At 42.2% G+C, this 24663-nt stretch overlaps 1 protein-coding gene across 1 annotated transcript in view; it reads left to right on the forward strand.

Moving 5' to 3' along the window:
• Positions 1–24663, forward strand: part of LOC124043719 (E3 ubiquitin-protein ligase MYCBP2-like) — a 320564-nt gene that overhangs the window by 199627 nt on the left and 96274 nt on the right. The window contains 13 exon segments of the mRNA XM_046362606.1: positions 10028–10128; positions 13711–13929; positions 17570–17792; positions 18183–18301; positions 19622–19709; positions 20237–20286; positions 20484–20656; positions 20844–20988; positions 21167–21376; positions 22802–22857; positions 23023–23138; positions 23455–23552; positions 24493–24609. Coding sequence (XP_046218562.1) covers positions 10028–10128; positions 13711–13929; positions 17570–17792; positions 18183–18301; positions 19622–19709; positions 20237–20286; positions 20484–20656; positions 20844–20988; positions 21167–21376; positions 22802–22857; positions 23023–23138; positions 23455–23552; positions 24493–24609 — 1715 coding nt within the window.

The following is a 24663-nucleotide window of genomic DNA, read 5'->3' on the forward strand; positions in this document are numbered from 1 at the left end:
GTTTCCATAATGCTTCAGTTGCAGTCTAAGGCACTGCACTGGAAGCAGCTATAGAACACCAAACGCTAACAGTCAGTATCAGGATAATGCGTGAAATGCTTGATAATGTATGTGATATCAACAGAAATATATATTCTGGGTGATCTTACATATTGACTGGTTTTCATCAAGCTGTCCACTCAAGAATAAGCTTAAAACTGTAACTAGTGCCTGCAACCTGGTTCAGGTTCAGGTTATTCTAGTTCAAAATAAGCATACACCACAGAAAGAAAACAATTGTGAAAACTGTTAAATCCCTGTTGATTGATTGAGGAATTTGAAAAAAAAAGGTCTGGCTACACAACCGATTGGCAAACGTACTGCAAATTGAGAAGTTGTGTGACTAAACTGAATAAAAAGAAGAAATGACTATGAAACAAAGAATTATAGTAAAACACTTTGGAGCATCTTAAATAAAATGTTGGGCAAAAAAGCTAACTCAGTTCTGTCATTCATTGAATCAGATGGGTCATTCATCACAAAACCCACTGATAATGCCAATTACTTTAATGACTTTTCATTGGCAAGATTAGCAGATTTGGGCATGAAATGCCAGCAACATACGCTGACACTACACATCCAAGTATAAGTTATGAAAGACAAGCATTGTAATTTTGAATTCCATAAAGTGAGTGTGTAGGAAGTGAAAAAATGTCTATCAACAATGACAAGCCACCGGGGTCTGACAACTTGGATTGGAAATTACTGAAGATAATAGCAGATGATATTGCCACTCCTATTTGCCATATCTTCAATCTAAGCCGACTAGAAAGTGTGTGCCCTCAGGCCTGGAGGGAATCAAAAGTAAGTCCGCTATCCAAGATTAGTAAAGCCGCCTTTACTGGCTCAAATAGCCTAACAATCAGTCTGTTACCAACCCTTAGTAAACTTTATTTTTTACTTTTGACCACATACAATGCTATTTTACTGTAAACAAATTGACAACAGACTTTCAGCACGCTTATAGGGAAGGACAACAAGCACAGCACTTACATAAATGACTGATTGGCTGAGAGATATTGATAAAAAGATTGTGGGAGCTGTTTTGTGTGACTTCATTGTGGCTTTTGACATTATCAAGCATACTCTGCTGATATAAGAACATATACGTTATTGCTTTACACCCCCTGCTATATTGTAAACAGCTACTTGTCTAACACAACACAGAGCGTGTTCTTTAATATATATAATCCTGGTAGAATCATAAATTCCCCAGGGCAGCTTTCTGGGCCCCTGTTTTCAAACTTTACTTATGACATGCCACTTTCTTGAGTAAAGCCAGTGTGTCTATGTACAGTTGAAGTCTGAAGTTTACATACACCTTAGCCAAATACATTTAAACTCAGTTTTTCACAACTACTGACATTTAATCCTAGTAATAATTCCCTGTCTTAGGTCAGTCAGGATCACCACTTTATTTTAAGAATGTGAAATGTCAAATAATATTAGAGAGAATTATTTATTTGAGCTTTTATTTATTTTGTCACATTCCCAGTGGGTCAGAAGTTTACATTACACTCAATTAGTATTTGCTAGCATTGCCTTTAAAGAGGAGGAAAAAACTTTTTCTTTAAAAAGTACGATATTTGTCCCAATGTGCAGTTGCACATTTCTTATGGAGGTTTTGGAGCAGTGGCTTCTTCCTTGCTGTGAGCCCTTTCAGTTTGTTAATACAGGACTCTTTTTACTGTGGATATAGATACTTTTGTACCTGTTTCCTCCAGCATCTTCACAAGGTCCTTTGCTGTTGTTCTGGGATTGATTTGCACATTTCGCACCAAAGTATGTTGATCTCTAGAAGACAGAATGCGTCTTCTTCCTGAGCGGTATGATGGATGCGTAGTCCCATAGTGTTTATACTTGCGTACTATTGTTTGTACCGATGAACGTGGTACCTTCAGGCATTTTGAAATTGCTTGTGAGGTCTACAATTTTTGTTGTTGTGAGGTCTTGGCTGATTTATTTTGATCTTCCCATGATGTCGAGCAAAAAGGCACTGAGTTTGAAGGTAGGCCTTGAAATACATCTACAGGTACACCTTCAATTGACTCAAATTATGTCAATTAGCCTATCAGAAGCTTCTAAAGCCATTTAATTTTCCAAGCTGTTTAAAGGCACAGTCTTCTGACCCACTGGAATTGTGATACAGTGAATTATAAGTGAAATAATCTGCCTGTAAACATTTGTTGGAAAAAATGATTTGTCATGCACAAAGTAGATGTTCTAACCTACTGGCCAAAACTATAGTTGGTTAGCAAGAGATTTGTGGAGTGGTTGAAAAACAAGTTTTAATGACTCCAACCTAAGTGTATGTAATCTTCTGATTTAAACTGTACATATGAGATGAGTATTGCGAGATATGTACACTTTATTAAAGAGACTAGTGTTCCAATGATTTCAAGTCTCTAAGTAGGCAGCAGCCTCTCTGTGCTAGTGATGGCTAATTAACAATCTTATTGCCTTGGGATATAAGCTGTTTTTCAATCTCTCAGTCCCAGCTTTGATGCAGCTGTCCCCTACCTCGCCTTCTGGATGGATGCGGGGTGAACAGGCAGTGGCTCGGTGGTTATTGTCCTTGATGATCTTTCTGACATCGTAGGTGTCCTGGAGGGCAGGTAGTTTGCCCCTGGTGATGTGTTGTGCAGACAGCATAACCCTCTGGAGAGCCCGGCGGTTGTGGGCGGTGCAGTTTCCGTACAAGGCTGTGATACAGCCCGACCGGATGCTCTCAGTTGTGCACCTGTAAAAGTTAGTGAGTGTTTTCGATGACAAGCCACATTTTTTCAGCCAGCAATTTGATAACAAAAAATGTAAAATAGCATTCAAATGGCTCTCCTGTGAAGTCGTATTGTATTTATTATGGATCCCCATTAGCTATTGCCAAATCAGCAGCTACTCTTCCTGGGGTCCAGCAAAATTAAGGCAGTTTATACCATTTTTAAAACATTACAATATATTCACAGACTTCCCAAAACACTGCGCTCAGGCCCCTACTCCAGCACTACCACATATCTACATTACTAAATCCATGTGTAAGAAGTGTGTGTGTGTGTGTGTGTGTGTGTGTGTGTGTGTGTGTGTGTGTGTGTGTGTGTGTGTGTGTGTGTGTGTGTGTGTGTGTGTGTGTGTGTGTGTGTGTGTGTGTGTGTGTGTGTGTGTGTGTGTGTGTGTGTGTGTGTGTGTGTGTGTGTGTGTGTGTGTGTGTGTGTGTGTGTGTCAGCCAATGTTTATGTTGCTTCACAGTCCCCGCTGTTCCATAATGTGTTTTTTAAATCTGTTTTTTTAAATCTAATTTTACTGCTTGCGTCATTTATTTATGGAATAGAGTTCCATATAGTCATGGCTCTATGTAGTACTGTGCGCCTCCTGGATTTGGGGACTGTGAAGATAACTCTTGTGGTATGCATGGGTGTCCGAGCTGTGTGCCGGTTGATTAGACAGACAGCTCGGTGCATTGATAAATAAAAGTAGTGATGAAGTCAATCTCTCCCCCACTTTCAGCCAGGAGAGATTGACATGCATATTATTAATATTAGTTCTCTGTGTGCAACCAAGGGGCCAGCCGCAACATACGCCTAGTTTCATGAAATGGGTCACAAATGCTAAAGTTGTCCGTGATAAGATTCAAACACCCAACCTTTGGGTTTCTATGCAGATGTTTGTGCTACCTGCCCACACACCATTCATTTTTGCCTTAAGTAACCTTCTGTCTTATGTAGCCATACCAAACGTAATATACACTAATTTGAGTGTCTCTGATTTTTATTACTATGTTACGTCTAGTCTGAGACCCGGCTGCAGGAATATGGGCTTTCACAAATGAGGGAAAGATAAATTTAACAGACATGATGGAACACATTACATTTATTTAAATGTCTGGAGAAATGTGTAGGACAATGGGTATTATTTTGGAAAGATTTTATTTACATTGAAAATGCATTAATTCCTTTTCAATACCATATGTTTTAGAAAAACAGTCACAACTCCCCTATATGGGGATGGCAGGTAGCCTAGTGGTTAGAGCGTTGGGCCAGTAATCAAAAGGTTACTGGATTGAATCCCAGAGCTGACAAGGTAAAAATATGTTGTTCTACCCCTGAATAAGGCAGTTAACCCCTTGTTCCCTGGTAGGCCATCCTTGTCAATAAGAATTAGTTTTTAACTGACTTGCCTAGTTAAATAAATGTTACATAAAAAAGAAAATGGGAATGTGCAATTGTGTTTTACAGTACAATTGTTTCTCAGTAGAAACATAAAAAATATCAGCTGTCCTGTAAACAGTAATAAGAAAGAGAAAGAGGTGCAGAGGTACATTTGAGCTTTTATGATTGCATTATTTTCCAAAATAATTCTGAGCATTTGTCTGAATCAAAAACAGTACTTGAAAAAAGTGCCATTAGTTTTGAAATCGACAAATACATTTCATGAAATCAATTCCAACACTTCTATAACAGGCACAACATACTAAAAAACAGATGTTAAATTGCTATAAATCCATACTTAGACACTTGTTTCACAGTCCTCAGTGTTAAACAGGAAGGGACAGTTCCAAATTTACTAGAGGGGGGTCGAACTCGACGGGTCATTAAAAAACCTCCTCCTTCATAAAATTAACAAAATAATAATGATCACCACAAATAATAACTGTAGCAACCCTGTGTTTATAAACATGGATATCAACTTGACCACTTCAGCATGGTTTTGGGGCATAGTTGATGCCACGCAGGGCTACAAGCCAGAAGGTTGAGGGTTCACCGACCACCATGGACAAGCTCACTTTCCCTGCCTGGCTCATTACACTATGATGAGAGCCAGCTGCAGACAATGATCAGCTAGAGGGAAATGCGATTGTCATTGCTACAGAGGGGAGAACAAGTATTTGATACACTTCCAAATTTGCAGGTTCTCCTACTTACAAAGCATGTAGAGGTCTGCAATTTTATCATAGGTACACTTCAACTGTGAGAGACGCAATCTAAAATCCAGAAAATCACATTGTATGATCTTTAAGTAATTAATTTGCATTTTATTTCATGACATAAGTATTTGATACATCAGAAAAGCAGAACTTAATATTTGGTGCAGAAACCTTTGTTTGCAATTACAGAGATCATACATTTCCTGTCGTTCTTGACCAGGTTTGCACACACTGCAGCAGGGATTTTGGCCCACTCCTCCATACAGACCTTTTCCATCCTTCAGGTTTCGGAGCTGTCGCTGGGCAATGCGGACCTTCAGCTCCCTCCAAAGATGTTCTATTTGGTTCAGGTCTGGAGACTGGCTAGGCAACTCCAGGACCTTGAGATGCTTCTTACGGAGCCACTCCTTAGTTGCCCTGCCTGTGTGTTTCGGGTCGTTGTCATACTGGAAGACCCAGCCACGACCCTTCTTCAATGCTCTTACTGAGGGAAGGAGGTTGTTGGCCAAGATCTTGCGATACATGGCCCCATCCATCCTCCCCTCAATACGGTGCAGTCGTCCTGTCCCCTTTGCAGAAAAGCATCCCCAAAGAATGATGTTTCCACCTCCATGCTTCACGGTTGGGAGCGTGTTTTTGGGGTTGTTCTCATCCTTCTTCTTCCTCCAAACACGGCGAGTGGAGTTTAGACCAAAAAGCTCTATTTTTGTCTCATCAGACCACATGACCTTCTCCCATTCCTCCTCTGGATCATCCAGATGGTCATTGGCAAACTTCAGACGGGCCTGGACATGCTCTGGCTTGAGCAGGGGGACCTTGCGTGCGATGCAGGATTTCAATCCATGACGGCGTAGTGTGTTACTAATGGTTTTCTTTGAGACTGTGGTCCCAGCTCTCTTCAGGTCATTGACCAGATCCTGCCATGTAGTTCTGGGCTGATCTCTCACCTTCCTCATGATCATTGATGCCCTACGAGGTGAGATCTTGAATGGAGCCCCAGACCGAGGGTGATTGACCGTCATCTTGAACTTTTGCAACAGTTGTTGCCTTCTCACCAAGCTGCTTGCTTATTGTCCTGTAGCCCATCCCAGCCTTGTGCAAGTTTTATCCCGATGGCCTTACACAGCTCTCTGGTCTTGGCCATTGTGGAGAGGTTGGTGTCTGTTTGATTGAGTGTGTGGACAAGTGTCTTTTATACAGGTAACGAGTTCAAACAGGTGCATTTAATACAGGTAACGAGTGGAGAACAGGAGGGATTCTTAAAGAAAAACTAACAGGTCTGTGAGAGCTGGAATTCTTACTGGTTGGTAGGTGATCAAATACTTATGTCATGCAATAAAATGCTAATTAATTACTTAAAAATCATACAATGTGATTTTCTGGATTTTGTTTTTGATTCCGTCTCTCACAGTTGAAGTGTACCTATGATACAAATTACAGACCTCTACATGCTTTGTAAGTAGGAGAACCTGCAAAATTGGCAGTGTATCAAATACTTGTTCTCCCCACTGTATATACTATACATTTTCTACCAACAGGTTTTTGTGCCAATGCACCACACACATACGGGGACTCGTCTGATGTCGGTACAGCCGATCTGCCAACTTATGTCTGTAGCATCCAAACAATTTGGGCTAAACCCTAATATGTCCCCTCTGTGGAAAGTTGAGACTCTCGCAAACACGTACATGTCAGTTGCTCTAGGACCCCCACAAGAACAGTCTGAAGGTAGAACTATATGTTGTTCCATGTAGTGAATCTATTATTCAATGAGTTTGTATGGGCGAATAGCAGAAAGGCCAAATAAAAATGTTAACTAAAAAAATATGATATTTTCTTCGATACTTCAATGGGTCTTAAAAATCTAAATCAAATAGCAAAATGATCCTTGGTATGACCTTCTTCAAACAAGTCCATATAGCTTAGTGCCCCCCATCCCCCCTCTGGGTTTAGACTTGAATGGGTTACAAGTTGAATGACAAGCATTAGATACGTTCGAGGTCAGAGGTCTGCAACTAGGTTAATGGAAGGGCCAATTTATTTCTGAGCAAATATTTGGCTGGACAGAAGATATTTATCATAAAAGCAGCTCAATTCTTATACTGTAGGCTCTCACGACAAATTGAACATGATTTGAACACATCTGGTTAGTATGTAGTCAATTCAATGACAATAACATATTAATTTCGATCTGTTTACACTGATAAAAACTAATTTAATAGACATTGATGATATTATGTCTATTTCTCTGTTCATTGATCAGAGAAAATCAGCTGCAATCAAAAGAAAATGTCGCTTTCAAAGCCTTAAAATAAAGATGGATAATAGGAGTTAGGAAAATAGGAAAATAGGAGTTTCAGGGAAGAATGGACAGAAATATTCATTCAAGCCAGTGTCATCTTTGCAACAAAACTGTTGCTCTTAAGGATCTGCCCCTTTTTTCAAATTTCGCCTGAAATGACATAAATATATATATATGCCATTTAGCAGACGCTTTTATCCAAAGCAACTTACAGTCATGTGTGCATACATTCTACGTATGGGTGGTCCCGGGAATCGAACCCACTACCCTGGCGTTACAAGCGCCATGCTCTACCAACTGAGCTACAGAAGGACCAAGTGAGCTATTTTTCATGTTGCCCTACCGGACTTACACTGTAATAGCGTCACTGCTATTAGCTTCACGACATACTATAGAACGCAGTTTGGGTCTTTTGCATGTCAAAAAAATACACGTCAAATAACAATATTTGATGTGTTAAATAACACAGTTCTATTATAGAAAGTTGTGTGTTCTGAATTTGCAAGTGCAAGCGCCACCACTACTATCAGTAGCACTGTCAAAGCTGTACAAAAAAAAGTCTGCAGACAACATACTCAAATCTAACTGCCTGTAGCTCAGGCCCTGAAGCAAGGATATGCATTTACTTGGTACCATTTGAAAGGACGTTTGTGGAAATGTGAAAGAAATGTAGGAGAATATAACACAATAGATCTGGTAAAAGATCATACAAAGAAAAAAACAACCGTTCTTTCTAAAAGAAAATTGTACCATCTTTGAAATGCAAGCAAAAGGCCATAATGTATTATTCCGGCCCAGATTCAATATACATTTTTGGCCACTAGATGACAGCAGTGTATGTGCAAAGTTTTAGACTGATCCAATGAACCATTGCATTTTCGTTCAAAATTTTGTATCAAGGCTGCCCAAATATGCCGAGTAAGTTTTAATGTTGCTGGACCCCAGGAAAAACTAATGGGCATTCTAAATAAATACAAATACTCCTGGACTAAAAAGCATGCTGAATGTAAAATCTCCACGCCAAAACATTCTTTTCCAGGGATTTCCGTAAAGCTGCAATATGTCACTTTTTAATTTAATCTGGGTCCAGAAAGGGCTCAGCATTTGCTCGTATTTGTTTAAAATGCAGTTCTCCTAAAACTCCCGGTCTACCTCACTTCATTTATATCCTGTAGATTTAGTGATCATCCGACACACTCCCAAAGTATACTACATGATGTTCCGCATTTCTCCTTTGAGTTGGGAAAACCTGCTTTAAGTTAGTGTTCTTCATTCCTGTAATGACATTCCAAGATGTATAAGAGCTGGATGTCCTGGTTTCATTAGGTCACTTTAAGACTGTAATATAGGATATTTATTGTGGACTGCACTTGTAAAATGTAATAGTTTCTGCTCTGTATGTCATTTTATCTGTTTGAACTGTTTGTGTTGTTGATTGTTGTAACACAGGGCACGATTTAAAAAGAGAGCCTGGTCTCAACTGGGATTCCCTGTATAAATAATGGTTAAAACCTCTTAAAAAGAAAACCAGCCCTATACAGTTCCTTCGGAAAGTATCCAGAGCCCTTGACTTTTTGTTACGTTACAGCCTTATTCTAAAATGGATTCAAATAAAACAATTTCCGCAGCAATCTAAACACAATACAACACTTTATGTAATTGTATGAAAAATAAACAAAAGAAACACCTTATTTATATATGTATTCAGACCCTTTGCTATGACACTTGAAATTGAGCTCAGGTGCATCCCGTTTCCATTGATCATCCTTGAAATGTTTCTACAACTTGATTCGGGTCAGGGAGGTGACCAAGAACCCGATTGTCACTCTGATACAGCTAAAGTTCCTCTGTGGAGATGGGAGAACTTTTCAGAAGGGCAACCATCTTTGCAGCACTCCACCAATCAGGCCTTTATTGTAGAGGCCAGACGAAAGCCACTCCTCAGTAAAAGGAACATGACAGCCCGCTTGGTTTGCCAAAATTCACCTAAAGACACTGACCATGAGAAACAAGATTCTCTGGTCAAATGTCACGTCTGGAGGAAACCTGGTACCATCCCTGCGGTGAAGCATGATGGTGGTAACATCATGCTGTGAGGATGTTTTTCAGCGGCAGGGACTGCGAGACTAATCAGGACCGAGGCAAAGATGAACGGAACAAAGTATGGAAAGATCCTCGATGAAAACATGTTCTAGAGCACTCAGGACCTCTGACTGGGGCAATGGTTCACTTTCCAACAGGACAACGACCCTAAGCACACAGCCAAGACAACACAGGAGTGGTTTCGGGATAAGTCTCTGAATGTCCTTGAGTGGCCCAGCCAGAGCCCGGACTTGAACCTGATTGAACATCTCTAGAGAGACCTGAAAATAGCTGTACAGCAACAACGCTCCCCATCCAACCTGACAGAGCTTGAGTGTATCTGCAGAGAAAAATGGGAGAAACTCCTCAAATACAGTTGTGCCAAGCTTGTAGCGTCATACCCAAGAAGACTCGAGGCTCTAATCACTGCCAAAGGTGCTTCAACAAAGTACTGAGTAAAGTGTCGAAATACTTATGTAAATGTTATATTTCACTTTTTAATTTTTTATTAATCAGCCAACATTTCTAAAAAGCAGTTTGTGCAAGATTGATTAGGGAAATAAACTATTTCATCAATTTTAGAGTAAGGCTGCAAACTAACAAAATGTGGAGAAAGTCTAGGTTTCTGAATACTTTCCAAAGGCACTGTATGTCCGTATAATTCAAACCTGTGCTCTTGTCTGCAGCGGAGGACATCCCTGAGCTGCTGAGCTCTTCCAGTCTGTTCTCTATGCTGCTCCCCCTCATCCTGGCCTACATCGGCCCTGTGGCTACCTCAGTACCCAAGGTGAGATGTAGTAAATGTTGCCCGTGAAGTAGGTTCTATTTCTTTTACTGCTGTATCTAGTCAAAGGTCCCTAAGGTGAGTAAGGTTTTTTTTCAAGAACTACATTGATCCAGCCCTGCACTCTATTTGAAGCTACATGTATTTTTTTGCTAGTTTTATCCATTTTTCTCCACAATTGGTAGTTAGTCTTGTCCCATCGCTGCAACTCCCGTACGGACTCGGGAGAGGCACAGCTCAAGAGCCATGTGTCCTCCAAAACAAGACCCTGCGACGCCACATTGTTTCTTGACACACTGCTTGCTTCACCCGGAAGCCAGCTACACCAATGTGTCGGAGGAAACGCTGCACAACTGGCTACCGAAGTCAGCTTGCAGGCGCCCAGTCTCCCACAAGGATTCGCTACAGCGTGAGTTGACAAGGACATCCCGGCCGGCCAAACCCTCCCCTAACCAATTGTGTGCCGCCTCATAGGTCTCCCGGTCACGGCCAGCTGTGACACAGCCTGGTATCGAACCCGGGTCTGTAGTGACGCCTTAAGCACTGCAATGCAGTGCCTTAGACCGCTGCTCCACTCGGGAGGCCCTTTGAAGCTACATTTGTGTTGTTTTTAAATAGTCAAAACAACTTTGCAATAACACTGTCAATAATCACACCAAGAATGGGGATGCTTTCTTGGAGTGACATGACTCCGATCCACATCTCCCTATTGAGCTCTGGACACAGCTCTTTAAGGAACATCTCCAGGAGGATGCAAAGTAGATTCTTGTTGGCACTTGTCTCCTGAAGTGCGTTGAAGACCTTGATGCTTCCATATCTGGCATTCTGCTGTCCCACCCAACTATGTAGTGTGCCTGCAATGTTGTTGAGTAGCTTATTTTAGGCTCTCTCCTTGGTCTCCTGATGTTCAGCATCTGTCCTAACATTGTTGTGGATGGCTCGTTTTTGTTGGGCCAGAAGGTGTCCCTGAAACTGTTGATGTAGTGCACAAGCATATTCTCACTGAGTACCCAGTTGATAGTGTCTCTTATCTGCTTGTTACTGGTTTATCCAAATGCGACTTGAACTAGTCCAATGAGTATTTTCCGAACCCACTTGAAGATGCCTCTGAGTTTAAAGATCTCCCCTATGAGCATGAAGCAGAGTTCTGCCAGGCCGTCCCTCTTCCTGTCCATCTCATCCTCATAGTCACGGTTATCCTCGGTCTCTTCTCTCTGAGAGAAGAAGTCTCAAGGGACACTCTCCAGAATAGTGGCCAGGAAGGAGGAGGAAATTGTTAGGAAGTCCATGACCTTCAAGTGCTCTGGACAGGGGCTGTGAAAGGCATAGAGCTCCTCACTCTGACACATCCGCATGTCAGTCAGCATTTTCTCCTTGTTTTTAGACTGCTCAAGGAATGTTTGTTCAACAGAATGGCCATTTATTGATGGAAGGCAGCTGGACCTTTTTTCAAGAAGGGGAAAGGTAATCTCCCTGTGCAGTACCTAAAAATGCGCAGGAATGCTATGTTACACTGACTGTTCTGGAAGTAGTCGCTTTGCAGGAGGCTCACATTTGACGAAGTAGCATGGTATCTGCTTCTCCTCAGCCCCAGTGAGGAGGGCCCTACAGTGCCCCAGTTTCTCACAACATCAGACAGTCAGGGAAATGTACACCTGCAAGTCGCTGTGCTCGTTCTCCATTGCCCAAATCTGGCATTTACCTGGCATTTACATTACAATTTGTTGTAGAACATGTGCAGCTTGATGGCACCGTAGCTGGCTTGCTCGTTGATCCCTTTGCTGCCCTCATCCAGTGCCCTTTCCCCAACTTCTGGAAGGACAGGTAGTATTCCTTTATGGTCTCGTAGGTGTAGGCCTTCGTGGTGCTCTAGCTGAGACAGCACCATGCGGTTGATGGACTCAGGGTCACTGAGTACCTCCACCGGGGGCTTCAACACTTTGGTGGCGATGACCTCCACCAACACCACTTGCAGGCTATTGGAGTGGGCTTTGCGTGTGGTTAGCAGGCACAGCGAACCGCAACTCCTCATTGGGGGTGTGCAGGCATTGGGGGTGCGCAGGCATTGCCTTTTGAATGTTAACCTGTTTTAAGGTCTTACTCACATTGGCTACGGAGAGCGTGATCACAGTCATCCAGAACAACTGATGCTCTCATGCTTGTTTCAGTGTTATTTGCATCGAAACGAGCATAGAAGTAATCCAGCTCCTTTGGTAGGCTTGTGTCACTGGGCAGCTCTTGGGTGTGCTTCCCTTTGTAGTGTGTAATAGTTTGCAAGCCCTGCCACATCCGACAAGCGTCAGAGCCAGTTTAGTACGATTCGATCTTAGTCCTGTATTGATGCTTTGCCTGGTTCGTCGGCGGGCATAGCGGGATTTCTTATGAGCTTCCGGGTTATAGTCCCAATCCTTGAAAGCACCAGCTATACCTTTTAGCTCAGTGCGAATGTTGCCTATAATCCATGGCTTCTGGTTGGAGTATGTACGTACAGTCACTGTGGGAATGACGTCCTCAATGCACTTATTGATGAAACTAGTGACTGATGTGGTGTACTCATCAATGCCATCGGAAGAATCCCGGAACATATTCCAGTCTGTGCTAGCAAAAAAGTCCTGTAGTTTAGCATCTGCTTCCTCTGACCAGTTTTTTATAGACTGAGTCACTGTTGCTTTCTGCTTTAATTTTTGCTTGTAAGCAGGAATCAGGAGGATATAGTTATGGTCCGATTTGCCAAATGGAGGGTGAGGGAGAGCTTTGTACGCATCTCTTGGCCCGCCTGTTGGCTTGCTCGAGGCTTGTTCACGAAAATCAGAAAAGCAATCAAATTAACCGTTTACCTTTGATCTTCGTAATGTTTTCACTCACGAGACTCCCGGTTTCACAGCAAATGTTCCTTTTGTTCCATAAAGATTATTTTTATACCCAGAAAACCAACGTTTCTTTGTCGCGTTATGTTCAGAAATCCACAGGAAAGAGCGGTCGCAGACGTAAATTCCAAATAGTCTTCAAAATGTCCACAGAAATATGTCAAACGTCTTTTATAATCATTCCTCAGGTAGTTTTTAAAATATATATTTGATAATATATCAACCGAGTGTTTAGCTTTTTCCATAACAGCGGGAGGAACAATGGCCAGTTTACTCAATTGCGCCCCAACTCACTCTGAGAGCCCCCACCTCTCCACTTTTGCAATGTGATCCGTCACGCTCATTTTTCAAAATAAAGGCCTGAAACTATGTCTAAAGACTGTTGACACCTTAGGGAAGCCACAGAAAAAGGAATCTGGTTGATATCCCTTTAAATGGAGGACAGACATTTCAAAATAAGAGGCTCTTCCTGATTGGATTATCCTCAGGCTTTCGCCTGCAATATCAGTTCTGTTATACCCACAGACAAGATTTTTAGTTTTGGAAAATTTAGAGTGTTTTCTATCCTAATCCGTCAATTATATGCATATTCTAGCATCTGGTCATGAGAAATAGGCCGTTTACTTTGGGAACGTTATTTTTCCAGTAGTGCCCCCTAGCTTCAAAGGGTTAAGTGAAACAGAACTAATGTGATTTATTTTTTAAAATTCCACATCAGGCCGCAGTGGAAGTCTTTGGTCTGGTCCAGGAGTTACTTCCTGCTGCCTCCGCTCTGAACCAGAAATATGCCCCACCGGCTTTCAACCCCAACCAATCAACAGACAGCACTACGGGCAACCAGCCGGAGCAGGGCCTATCAGCTTGCACCACCTCCAGTCACTATGCTGTGATAGAGAGTGACCACCCTTACAAGCAGGCCGGAGTCGCACAGTATAAGGTAACACCACACCCATACACACACACGGAACAGTAGGACTATTCACAACATAGGAATTCTTAGTCAAGGGTAAAAAAAGAAGTACATGTAAAATGATATATACATACATACATACATACATACATACATACATACATACATACATACATACATACATACATACATACATACATACATACATACATACATACATACATACATACATACATACATACATACATACATACATACATACATACATACATACATACATACATACATACAGTGGGGCAAAAAAGTAGGATTTTGTAGGATTTTTAATGAATTTATTTACAAATTATGGTGGAAAATAAGTATTTGGTCACCTACAAACAAGCAAGATTTGTGGCTCTCAAAGACCTGTAACTTCTTCTTTAAGAGGCTCCTCTGTCCTCCACTTGTTACCTGTATTAATGGCACCTGTTTGAACTTGTTATCAGTATAAACCTCCACAACCTCAAACAGTCACACTCCAAACTCTACTATGGCCAAGACCAAAGAGCTGTCAAAGGACACCAGAAACAAAATTGTTTCGAGAAAGTGACAGAGATGCTGGTTAACGTGCTCAACATCTGCTCTGACGACGAGCTCATGTCTGAAGGAGACGACACCTGCGAGGGTAAAAAAAAAAAACACGCCCTGTTAAGAACTCTTTATTTTTTAAATATTTTTTTATATATATTTACTTTCAATGTGCACCAGGCTGGGAGGACTGAATCTGCAATAGGTAAGCAGCTTGGTTTGAAGAAATCAACTGTGGGAGCAATTATTAGGAAATGGAAGACATACAAGACCACTGATAATCTCCCTCGATCTGGGGCTCCACGCAAGATCTCACCCCGTGGGGTCAAAATGATCACAAGAACGGGGGGGACCTAGTGAATGACCTGCAGAGAGCTGGAAAAGTAACAAACCTACCATCAGTAACACACTACGTCGCCAGGGACTCACATCCTGCAGAGCCAGACGTGTCCCCTTGCTTAAGCCAGTACATGTCCAGATCTGTTTGAAGTTTGCTAGAAGAACATTTGGATGATCCAGAAGAAGACTGGGAGAATGTCATATGGTCAGATGTAACCAAAATATAACTTTTTGGTAAAAACTCAACTCGTCGTGTTTGGAGGACAAAGAATGCTGAGTTGCATCCAAAGAACACCATACCTACTGTGAAGCACGGGGGTGGAAACATCATGCTTTGGGGCTGTTTTGGGACCAGGACCACTGATCCGTGGAAAGGAAAGAATGAATGAGGCCATGTATCGTGATATTTTGAGTGAAAACCTCCTTCCATCAGCAAGGGCATTGAAGATGAAACGTGGCTGGGTCTTTCAGCATGACAATGAAACACACCGCCCGGGCAACGAAGGAGTGACTTCGTAAGAAGCATTTCAGGGTCCTGGAGTGGCCTAGGCAGTCTCCAGATATCAACCCCATAGAAAATCTTTGGAGGGAGTTGAAAGTCAGTGTTACCCAGCAACAGCCCCAAAATATCACTGCTCTAGAGGAGTTCTGCATGGAGGAATGGGCCAAAATACCAGCAATAGTGTGTGAACCTTGTGAAGACTTACAGAAAACGTTTGACCTCTGTCGTTGCCAACAAAGGGTATATAACAAAGTATTGAGATAAACTTTTGTTATTGACCAAATACTTATTTTCCACCATAATTTGCAAATAAATGCATTAAAAATGCTACAATGTGATTTTCTGGATTTTTTTTCCTCATTTTGTCTGAAAATTTACAGACCTCTCTCATTTTTAAGTGGGAGAACTTGCACAATTGGCTGACTAAATACATTTTTGCCCCACTGTGTATACACACGTATACACACACCCACACACACACACACACACACACACACACACACACACACACACACACACACACACACACACACACACACACACACACACACACACACACACACACACACACCCACACCCACACACACACACACACACACACACACACACACACACACACACACACACACACACACACACACACAAACAGTACCAGTTTTTCTTTATTTTTTACTATTTTTTCTACATTGTAGAATAATAGTGGACATTAAAACTATGAAATAACACACATGGAATCATGTAGTCACCATAAAAGTGTTTTACAGATTCTTCAAAGTAGCCACCCTTTGCTTTGATGACAGCTTAGCACACTGTTTGCATTCTCAACCAGCTTCACCTGGAATGCTTTTCTAACAGTCTTGAAGGAGTTTCCACATATGCTGAGCACTTGATGGTTGCTTTTCCTTCACTCTGCGATCCAACTCATCCCAAACCATTTCAATTGGATTGAGTTTGGGTGATTGTGGAGGCCAGGTTATCTGATGCAGCACTCCATCACTCTACTTCTTGGTCAAATAGCCCGGAGGTGTGTTGGGTCATTGTCCTGTTGAAAAACAAATGATAGTCCCACTAAGTGCAAACTAGATGGGATGGCATATCGCTGCAGAATGCTGTGGTAGCCATGCTGGTTGTGTGCCTTGAATTCTAAATAAATCACTGACAGTGTCACAAGCAATGCACCATCACACCACCTCCTCTTTGCTTCACTGTGGGAACCATACATGCGGAGATCATCTGTTCACCTACTCTGCGACTCACAAAGACATGGCAGTTAGAACTAAAAATCTCCAATTTGGACTCATCAGACAAAAGGACAGATTTCCGCCAGTGTGATGTCCATTGCTTGTGTGTCTTGGCCCACGCAAGTCCCTCCTTTTTATTGGTGTCCTTTAGTAGTGGTTTCTTTGCAGCAACTCTACCATGAAGTCCTGATTCACACAGTCTGCTCTGAACAGTTGATGTTGAGATGTATCTGTTACTTGAACTCTGTGAAGCAATTATTTGGGCTGCAGTTTCTGAGGCTGGTAACTCTAATGTACTTATCCTCTACAGCAGAAGTGACTCTGTCTTCCATTCCTGTGGTTGTCCTCATGAGATCAAGTTTCATCATAGCACTTGATGGTTTGTGTGACTGCACTTGAAGAAACTATCAAAGCTCTTTACATTTTCCATATTGACTGACCTTCATGTCTTAAAGTAATGATGGACTGTCATTTCTCTTTCCTTATTTGAGCTGTTCTTGCCATGGACTTGGTCTTTTAATGAATAGGGCTATCTTCTGTATACCAATCCTACCTTGTCACAACACTGATTGCTCAAAAGCATGAATAAGGAAAGAAATTCCACAAATTAACTATTTAACAAGGCACACCTGTTAATTGAACTGACTACCTCATGAAGTTGGTTGAGAAAATGCCAAGTGTGTGCAAAGCTCTCAAGGCAAAGGGTGGCTACTTTGAAGCAGTATACGTGTACCCAACACTTGTTTGGTTGCTACATGATTCCATATGTCTTATTTCATAGTTGTGATGTCTTCACTATTATTCAACAATGTAGAAAATATTAAAAATAAGTAGGTGTGTCCAAACTTTTGACTGGTACTGAATATTGGCGCTGATAGTCACATTGGACTTCCTACTAGGGCACACTGCCTCAGTGCTAAAAGTGTAACTCTGGTTCATATGCACATGTATATATGAGTGTGGATGATTTCCTTTAATTGTTTCTTGGCTTTGACCATCCTCCCCCACCACACCTCAGGTGTCGTTCCCGGACTGCGTGCGGTGGACCACCATCGAGTTTGACCCCCAGTGTGGCACGGCCCAGCCCGAGGATGTCCTCCGCCTGCTCATCCCGAGCCGCTCAATCCACCTGTCCAGCCTCGGCACCAAGCCCCTGGCCCATGACACCATCAACACCTGGGTGGAGCTCAAGAAGATCTCCGGCTCCAATGGCTGGCCCACCACCGTTCTAGTGCTGCCAGGTAAGATAAGAGGTCCAACTATTCACCTCCAGTCAGATGACACTCTTTGACAAAGCTTTTATTTTTAGGCTCTGATACATGCATAATTATTGTTCTGTGGCTAATGCTGAGTGGGCAAAACGGATTGTAATGACTTAGTTTCAAACAGATTTGCCGTTTGGGTGATATTTTTTTGTTTCAGTAGGAAGGCATTTCATTTGACTAGCTAATTAAAATGACACGCAAGGAAACAAATCATCTGAACCATTCGAAGGTTAGCTTATAGATCGATTCAGGGAAGCTCAATCTCTTCAATGGACAGCTCCGCTAATCTACATTAAAGTAGTCCCCCTGTCCTCCCTGCTGTCAATATCACCGTATCACCTGTGTGTTCTTCCTCTGGGATTCCAGGAAACGAGGCCCTGTTCTCCTTGGAGACGGCCTCTGACTACGTAAAAGACGAGAAGGCCTGTTTCTACGGCTTCAAATGTGTTGCAGTGGGATACGAATTCAACCCTGGACCAGATGAGGTAAAGGGGAACTTGTTTTTGCATGTTAAAGGTGTTGTTTACCCCAAAACAAGATTTTCCTATTCTTGTACTGTCTATAGTCAGAAAAAGTTTTTTGACAACAAATGATAGATTTAGATATGCTTTTAGAAAATCTTGAATTGACGATTATTGCTCATAATTCGTCACGACCGTCAAGCTTGGCCTCTGTCCCAAGCCTTGATTTCCACAACTCATTGTGTCCTGATCCCTCCACCCCTCTCGAGCTTGTCCGCTCATCAAGCTTGTATGCATCTCGAACAGGGCAAAATACATATGCTTGCCTGAGCAGCAGAGAAAGTTCCTTAATAAGTACATTAAATTCACACAATGATTCAGCCCTCTAGCCTACAATAAGGAAAAATATCTCGTCATATTTTTTTAAACATGTTTCCTTTCCAAAAATGAGCTTGCTTTGAAGCTTGAATTGGGGTAGGGAAAGACATTGCAAGTGCCACACATTGTTATTGGTATAGATGCAGATCAACTACAGCAATTTACATGCGTGTTTATCTGGTAACAAACATACTATTTGTTGTGCTTCAGCATTTAAACACAGCTGGAAACACAGCTGCTCCTCCACTGCAACTTCGACACTGGTGAAATGCATGTCTGAGTGTGCCGAGTGGAAAGTGGGAGAGGAGAGAGGGAGGAAGAGATGGTAGCCATTCACATACTCTTCTCGCTAGATCACTTAAAATGCAGTGAATGTATCCCTTGCTTGCTACCAAGTAACATTCACTGTAGACACTTGTGAAAAATGTAATCCACAGTTGGTTCACTGGCTCCAACTACACGTGAAATGTTGTCAGTTATGGCTTTATCTGAGAGTTTTAAGTCGTTTGATGGAATGCATGCATGTATAAACTGAAATTGGAGAATATATTCCCCTTTAAGTCAAATGTGAAAAAAATGATAGGTTTCCCTGTAAAATTCTAACTTGAACTTACTTTACTGTATTCACTGAGGTGTGTGTGTGTGTGTGTGTGTGTGTGTGTGTGTGTGTGTGTGTGTGTGTGTGTGTGTGTGTGTGTGTGTGTGTGTGTGTGTGTGTGTGTGTGTGTGTGTGTGTGTGTGTGTGTGTGTGTGTGTGTGTGTGTGTGTGTGTGTGTGTGTGTGTGTGTGTGTGTGTGTGTGAATTTCATCAACAAAAATAGTGACAACATTATTTGAAAAAAATCTATAACTAAACAAAAATTATTTTTAGATGAGACAAAATTAGCAAATATCTGACGAAGGGGACTGGACAAGAGATTTTGGAGAGATTGAGAGCTTTTCCGTAATGAGCATTGTGTGTTTCAGGGTATTATCCAGCTGGAGAAGGAGTTGGCATACTTGGGCAGTGTGTGTGCTGCTGCTCTTATGAAGAAGGATCTGGCTCTGCCTATAGGTGAGGGAGATGCAAGAACATTACAACATGGTAGAACTGATAGGGAAAACAGGAGAAGAGATATTGAACTTCAACTCATATTCTTTCAAAACAAGTACCAGGTGCTTAGTTCTCATTATTGAACTTTACTGTTGTTTTTCATTTTCAGCTAAAGTGCAAATATATGGTCTCTATATTGGCGCCCTTGCACTTTACAATGGAGTGCAATGGAGCAGAATGTTATTTTTTCTCTTTTCAAAACTGGTTAATAATTTAGTCCAGGACATTTTATGACTTTAAAGTTGAAAATCTCAATTTCAGTGCATCTTTTTTTTTTTTTATTGGTTCTGTGCAGTTGTAAATCAAACAAATACACATGTTGATCATCAAATGTTTTTTACATTTCATATAATCTGTCCCTTACATTTCATATTAAGTAGTGAATCGTGCAAGGGTGCCAATATATTTGACCGCAACTGTATGTGCATGTAAGATTATAATTTGCACTAAATGGCATATACTGTTTTATACTCCATACTTTTTTCCAGGGAACGAACTTGAAGAGGACCTTGAGATTCTTGAAGAGGCCTCTCTCCAGGTATTCTGATGTCATTTAACTTTTTTTAATGAAAATCACATTGTGACATAACAAAAGCTGTCAGAGGTGTAACCATGACTTATGAAAAATCACAATGGACACATTTCTTCCATCAAGCCTTCGTCAGCATGTAACCATGACATACCTCTGTCTCCACCCCCTCTCCTTCCCACCTTAACTCCCCTCTCTCCCAACAGGTGTGTAAGGCCCACTCAGGTATCCTGGGCAAGGGGCTGGTCCTGTCCCACTCCCCCACCATCCTAGAGGCTCTGGAGGGCAACCTGCCCCTGCACCTGCAGACCAACGAGCACTCCTTCCTGGAGGACTTCATTACCTGTGTGCAGAACTCCAGCGGAGGACGCCTGGCCAGGTGAGAGAAAGGAAGAGAGTGTGTAGACACAAAAAACGTAGGCCCGGACACACATTCCCACATGCACACGCACACTAAGCATGGGCGTACGTACACACACAAACACACACTACTGTGAAACAAATATCAGCTCATGGCCAGGTTGTCAATAAATAGATTAATGCATAAATGCCCCTCCCCCCTCCAGGTGGCTGCAGCCAGACTCGTACGCAGACCCCCAGAAGACGTCTCTGATTCTGAACAAGGATGACATCCGCTGCAGCTGGCCCACCACAGTGGCCGTCCAGACCAAAGACCAGTACGGAGACATAGTGCATGTGCCAAACATGAAGGTCAGGTTTTATTTTTCAGTTTTATTTTTTTGTCCATCGAAAATGACTGGGTGCTGATAGTCTCAGCCAATTTGAACCCGTTGTAATGTTAGCACATTTTAATGATGAACATAATGAGTATATTTTTGCTAACATTAGCGAACTGTATGCCCATGTCACTCCCTCTCCTCTCTCCCAGGTGGAGGTGAAGGCGGTGCCCGTCTCCCAGAAGAAGTCCATGCAGCAGGAGTGCATGAGGAAGCTGCAGCGTCTCCCAGGCAGCACCAACCCCTCCTTCTCGGGCACCGCTGACCTTACGTTCGGGGGCCTGCCCATGCCGAAGCTGGAGGCCACCTATGAGCCCATGATCGTCAAGGAAGCGCGCTACATTGCCATCACAATGATGAAGGTCAGGGAACCACAGAGATAAAAAAAAAATTGCAGTGCTTGAGGCATCACTACAGACCTGGGTTCGACCCTGGGCTGTGTCTCAGCCGGCCACGACTGGGAGACCCATGAGGCGACACACAATTGGCCCAACGCCTTCTGGGTTAGAGAAGGGTTTGGCCGGCCGGGATGTTCTTGTCCCATCGCTCTCTAGCAACTCCTGTGGCGGGCCGCTGACACGGTCACCATTTGTACAGTGTTTCCTTAAGAATGTATTATTTACAATTACGGCCTACCGGGGAACAGCCTTGTTGAACTTCTTGTTAATCCAACCACGGTGTCAGATTTATAAAATGCTTTTCGGCAAAAGAATACCTAGCCCAGAACATAGCCCATTTTACAAATTATTTCAAACCGTAACCAGCCAAGCAGAAGCGTTACAAACCTCAGAAATAGAGATAAAATTAATCCCTTACCTTTGATGATCTTCATATGGTGGCACTCAAAAGACATTAATTTACTCAATAAATGTTCCTTTTGTTCGATAAAGTCTCTTTATATCCAAAAACCTCAGTTTTCTTTGCGTTTTCTTCAGTAATCCACAGACTCAAACAAAAAGAAATGCACTCTCTCGGGATTGCGCATGAAAAAGCTCTGTGACACGTCAGCGTCCACTCATTCAGACTGGTCTTACTCCCTCATTTATAAGAATACAACCCTGAAACAATTTCTAAAGACTGTTGACATCTAGTGGAAGGCATAGGATCTGCAAATTGTCCTAAGTCAATGGATACTGTAATACAAAACCACAAAAAAAAAGGTTTTCGCCTGCCAAATCAGTTCTGTTATACTCAGACACTATTTTAACAGTTTTGGAAACTTTAGAGTGTTTTCTATCCAAAACCACCAGTTATACGCATATCATATCTTCTGGGCCCGAGTAGCAGGCCGTTTAATTTGGGCATGCTTTTCATCCAAAATTCTGAATGCTGCCCCCTACCCTAGAGAGGTTAAAAATGTTTTATCTCTGTGCATTAGAATGAAACAAATTTATCAGCTTGTAAGTAAAGAATACTGGTTTATTTCTTCCTGGGATGCGTTTCATGCCAAGAAGATTCCCTCTGCTCTTGTACTTTTCCCTTCACATGTCAGATAGATCTGAATGGAAAAGCAACATGGCAGAACCTAGAAGAATGTGTTTGTTTCATATGATTGTGTTTTACTTTCCATTTTCTATGTATTGTGTGTATATAGATATTTATAGTATAATTGTTGTTAACTGATCTCAGCATGATTCCCTGGCTAAATAAAGGTTAAATAAAAAACTTCAAACTAAAGTGGAAGCTGTTGCTCAACTGGCCCATGTTTCCTTGTGAAATAATACAGAGAAATTATTTATTTTTTGAGTAACATTTTTTGACACCGTGTTTATTTTCTCCTTTTCCAGGCCTATGAGAATTACTCATTTGAGGAGCTTCGCTTTGCTTCACCCACTCCAAAGAGGTAAGAGATGAGATAAAGGTCAATCAAGTGCAGCAAAAGTAATTGAATGAGAACGAACACCATTTGAACCCAGGTTTTATGACAAAAGTTGGTGAGAAGTGAGGGGGAAGTGGGTCTGTCCATTTGGAGTGAAGCGCTTTCATCCCTGTTTCTCTCCACCGCCAGGCCCAGTGAGAACATGTTGATCCGGGCTAACACAGACGGGACGTACAGTGCCAACTGGACCCCCGGGGCTGTGGGCCTCTACACAATCCACGTCACCATTGACGGCATTGAGATCGGTAACGTAGAACAGGGTTGGGTTCACTTATATTTCTATTTAGTAATTTCATTGTAGTAAGTTAACAGAGATTCCTATTCCCGTATTCAAATTGGACTAGAGCTCAAGTCAGTTGATGTAATTTTTTTGTTTCTGTTCATTTAAAGTTTGTCACAGCACAAGCCCTCCAAAAACTGTATGTTGGTATTGTGGTTAGTCTATTATTAGAGAAACTAACTGTATTAGTTAGGAAATGTATTAAACATATATTAGTTGTTAATTTAAATGAAAGTTATCTGCCTGCGGAGTGTGGACTGTGCGCATGTTTAACCCACTAGATGCTGGTCTGGAGGTGGAGGTGAAAGACCCTCCTAAAGGCATGATCCCACCTGGCACACAGATGGTCAAACCCAAGGCCGAGCCCCAACCTAGCAAGGTGAGACCGACACACCTGACGCCACGCACACCTGACAACACACACTCATCTGAGAACGGACATGTCCCTAAACCAAAGAACATGAAAACACACCGTCACAGCCAGTAGTGTGTTCATTCACTGTTTGTTTCTGGTCCTCTGTTGTTTCCTCCAGCTGTTGTAAGTGTCTGGATGTAATGCATAGGAATATTTATTTCACGTCTTGTTCACTCTCATTTCAACGGGTGCTTATCTGTTTATACATCTATCATGAAGTACATTGCGACATGCAGTGAATATTTCCACTGTCACGAACCAAGTTATGTATCATTGTTTTTGTGGCTGACAATAATTTAACTGAAAATGGGGAAACAAGCAACAAACTGCAAATTTTCACTCAGCTCTTTGTATCTCCCTTCTGATCTTGTGTACAGTGTGGATCATATCCAACGCCAATAAGAGAACTGGGTGGATGGTCGGGTTTCTTATTGTTTTAATTGATTACGTTTTTATTATTTAGCCATCTGTATTTTAAGTCAACCTTGGTTTTGCACTGGATATGTCCAACCAGCACTGTTCAGAATGGAGCACTTCTACACTTTCTCCCACTGTGTGTGTGTGTGTGTGTGTGTGTGTGTGTGTGTGTGTGTGTGTGTGTGTGTGTGTGTGTGTGTGTGTGTGTGTGTGTGTGTGTGTGTGTGTGTGTGTGTGTGTGTGTGTGTGTGTGTGTGTGTGTGTGTGTGTGTGTGTGTGTGTGTGTGTGTGTGTGTGTGTGTGTGTGTGTGTGTGTGTGTGTGCGTGTGCGCGTGCGTGCGTGACCAAGAGTGCCTGCATTGCCTTTGTGATTATGTCTGTCTCTCTGCAGTGCGTGTGTCCTCCTCCACTCTGTTGCCTCTTTTTCGCTTTCCCCTGCTGAGGCTCCTACGGCTTACTGTCTTCCTGTCTCCTCTGCTTCTCTCAGGTCCGCAAATTTGTGTCCAAGGACAGCGCAGGCCTCCGTGTGCGTAGTCACCCTTCCCTGCAGAGCGAACAGATAGGCATAGTGCAAGTCAATGGCACCATCACTTTCATTGATGAGGTAAACTGTTCTAGACTAGGCGATTTGATCGAGTTGTAGCATTAGATTCTCTTT

This window comes from Oncorhynchus gorbuscha, linkage group LG09, assembly GCF_021184085.1.
Source record: "Oncorhynchus gorbuscha isolate QuinsamMale2020 ecotype Even-year linkage group LG09, OgorEven_v1.0, whole genome shotgun sequence".
Lineage (NCBI taxonomy): Eukaryota > Metazoa > Chordata > Actinopteri > Salmoniformes > Salmonidae > Oncorhynchus > Oncorhynchus gorbuscha.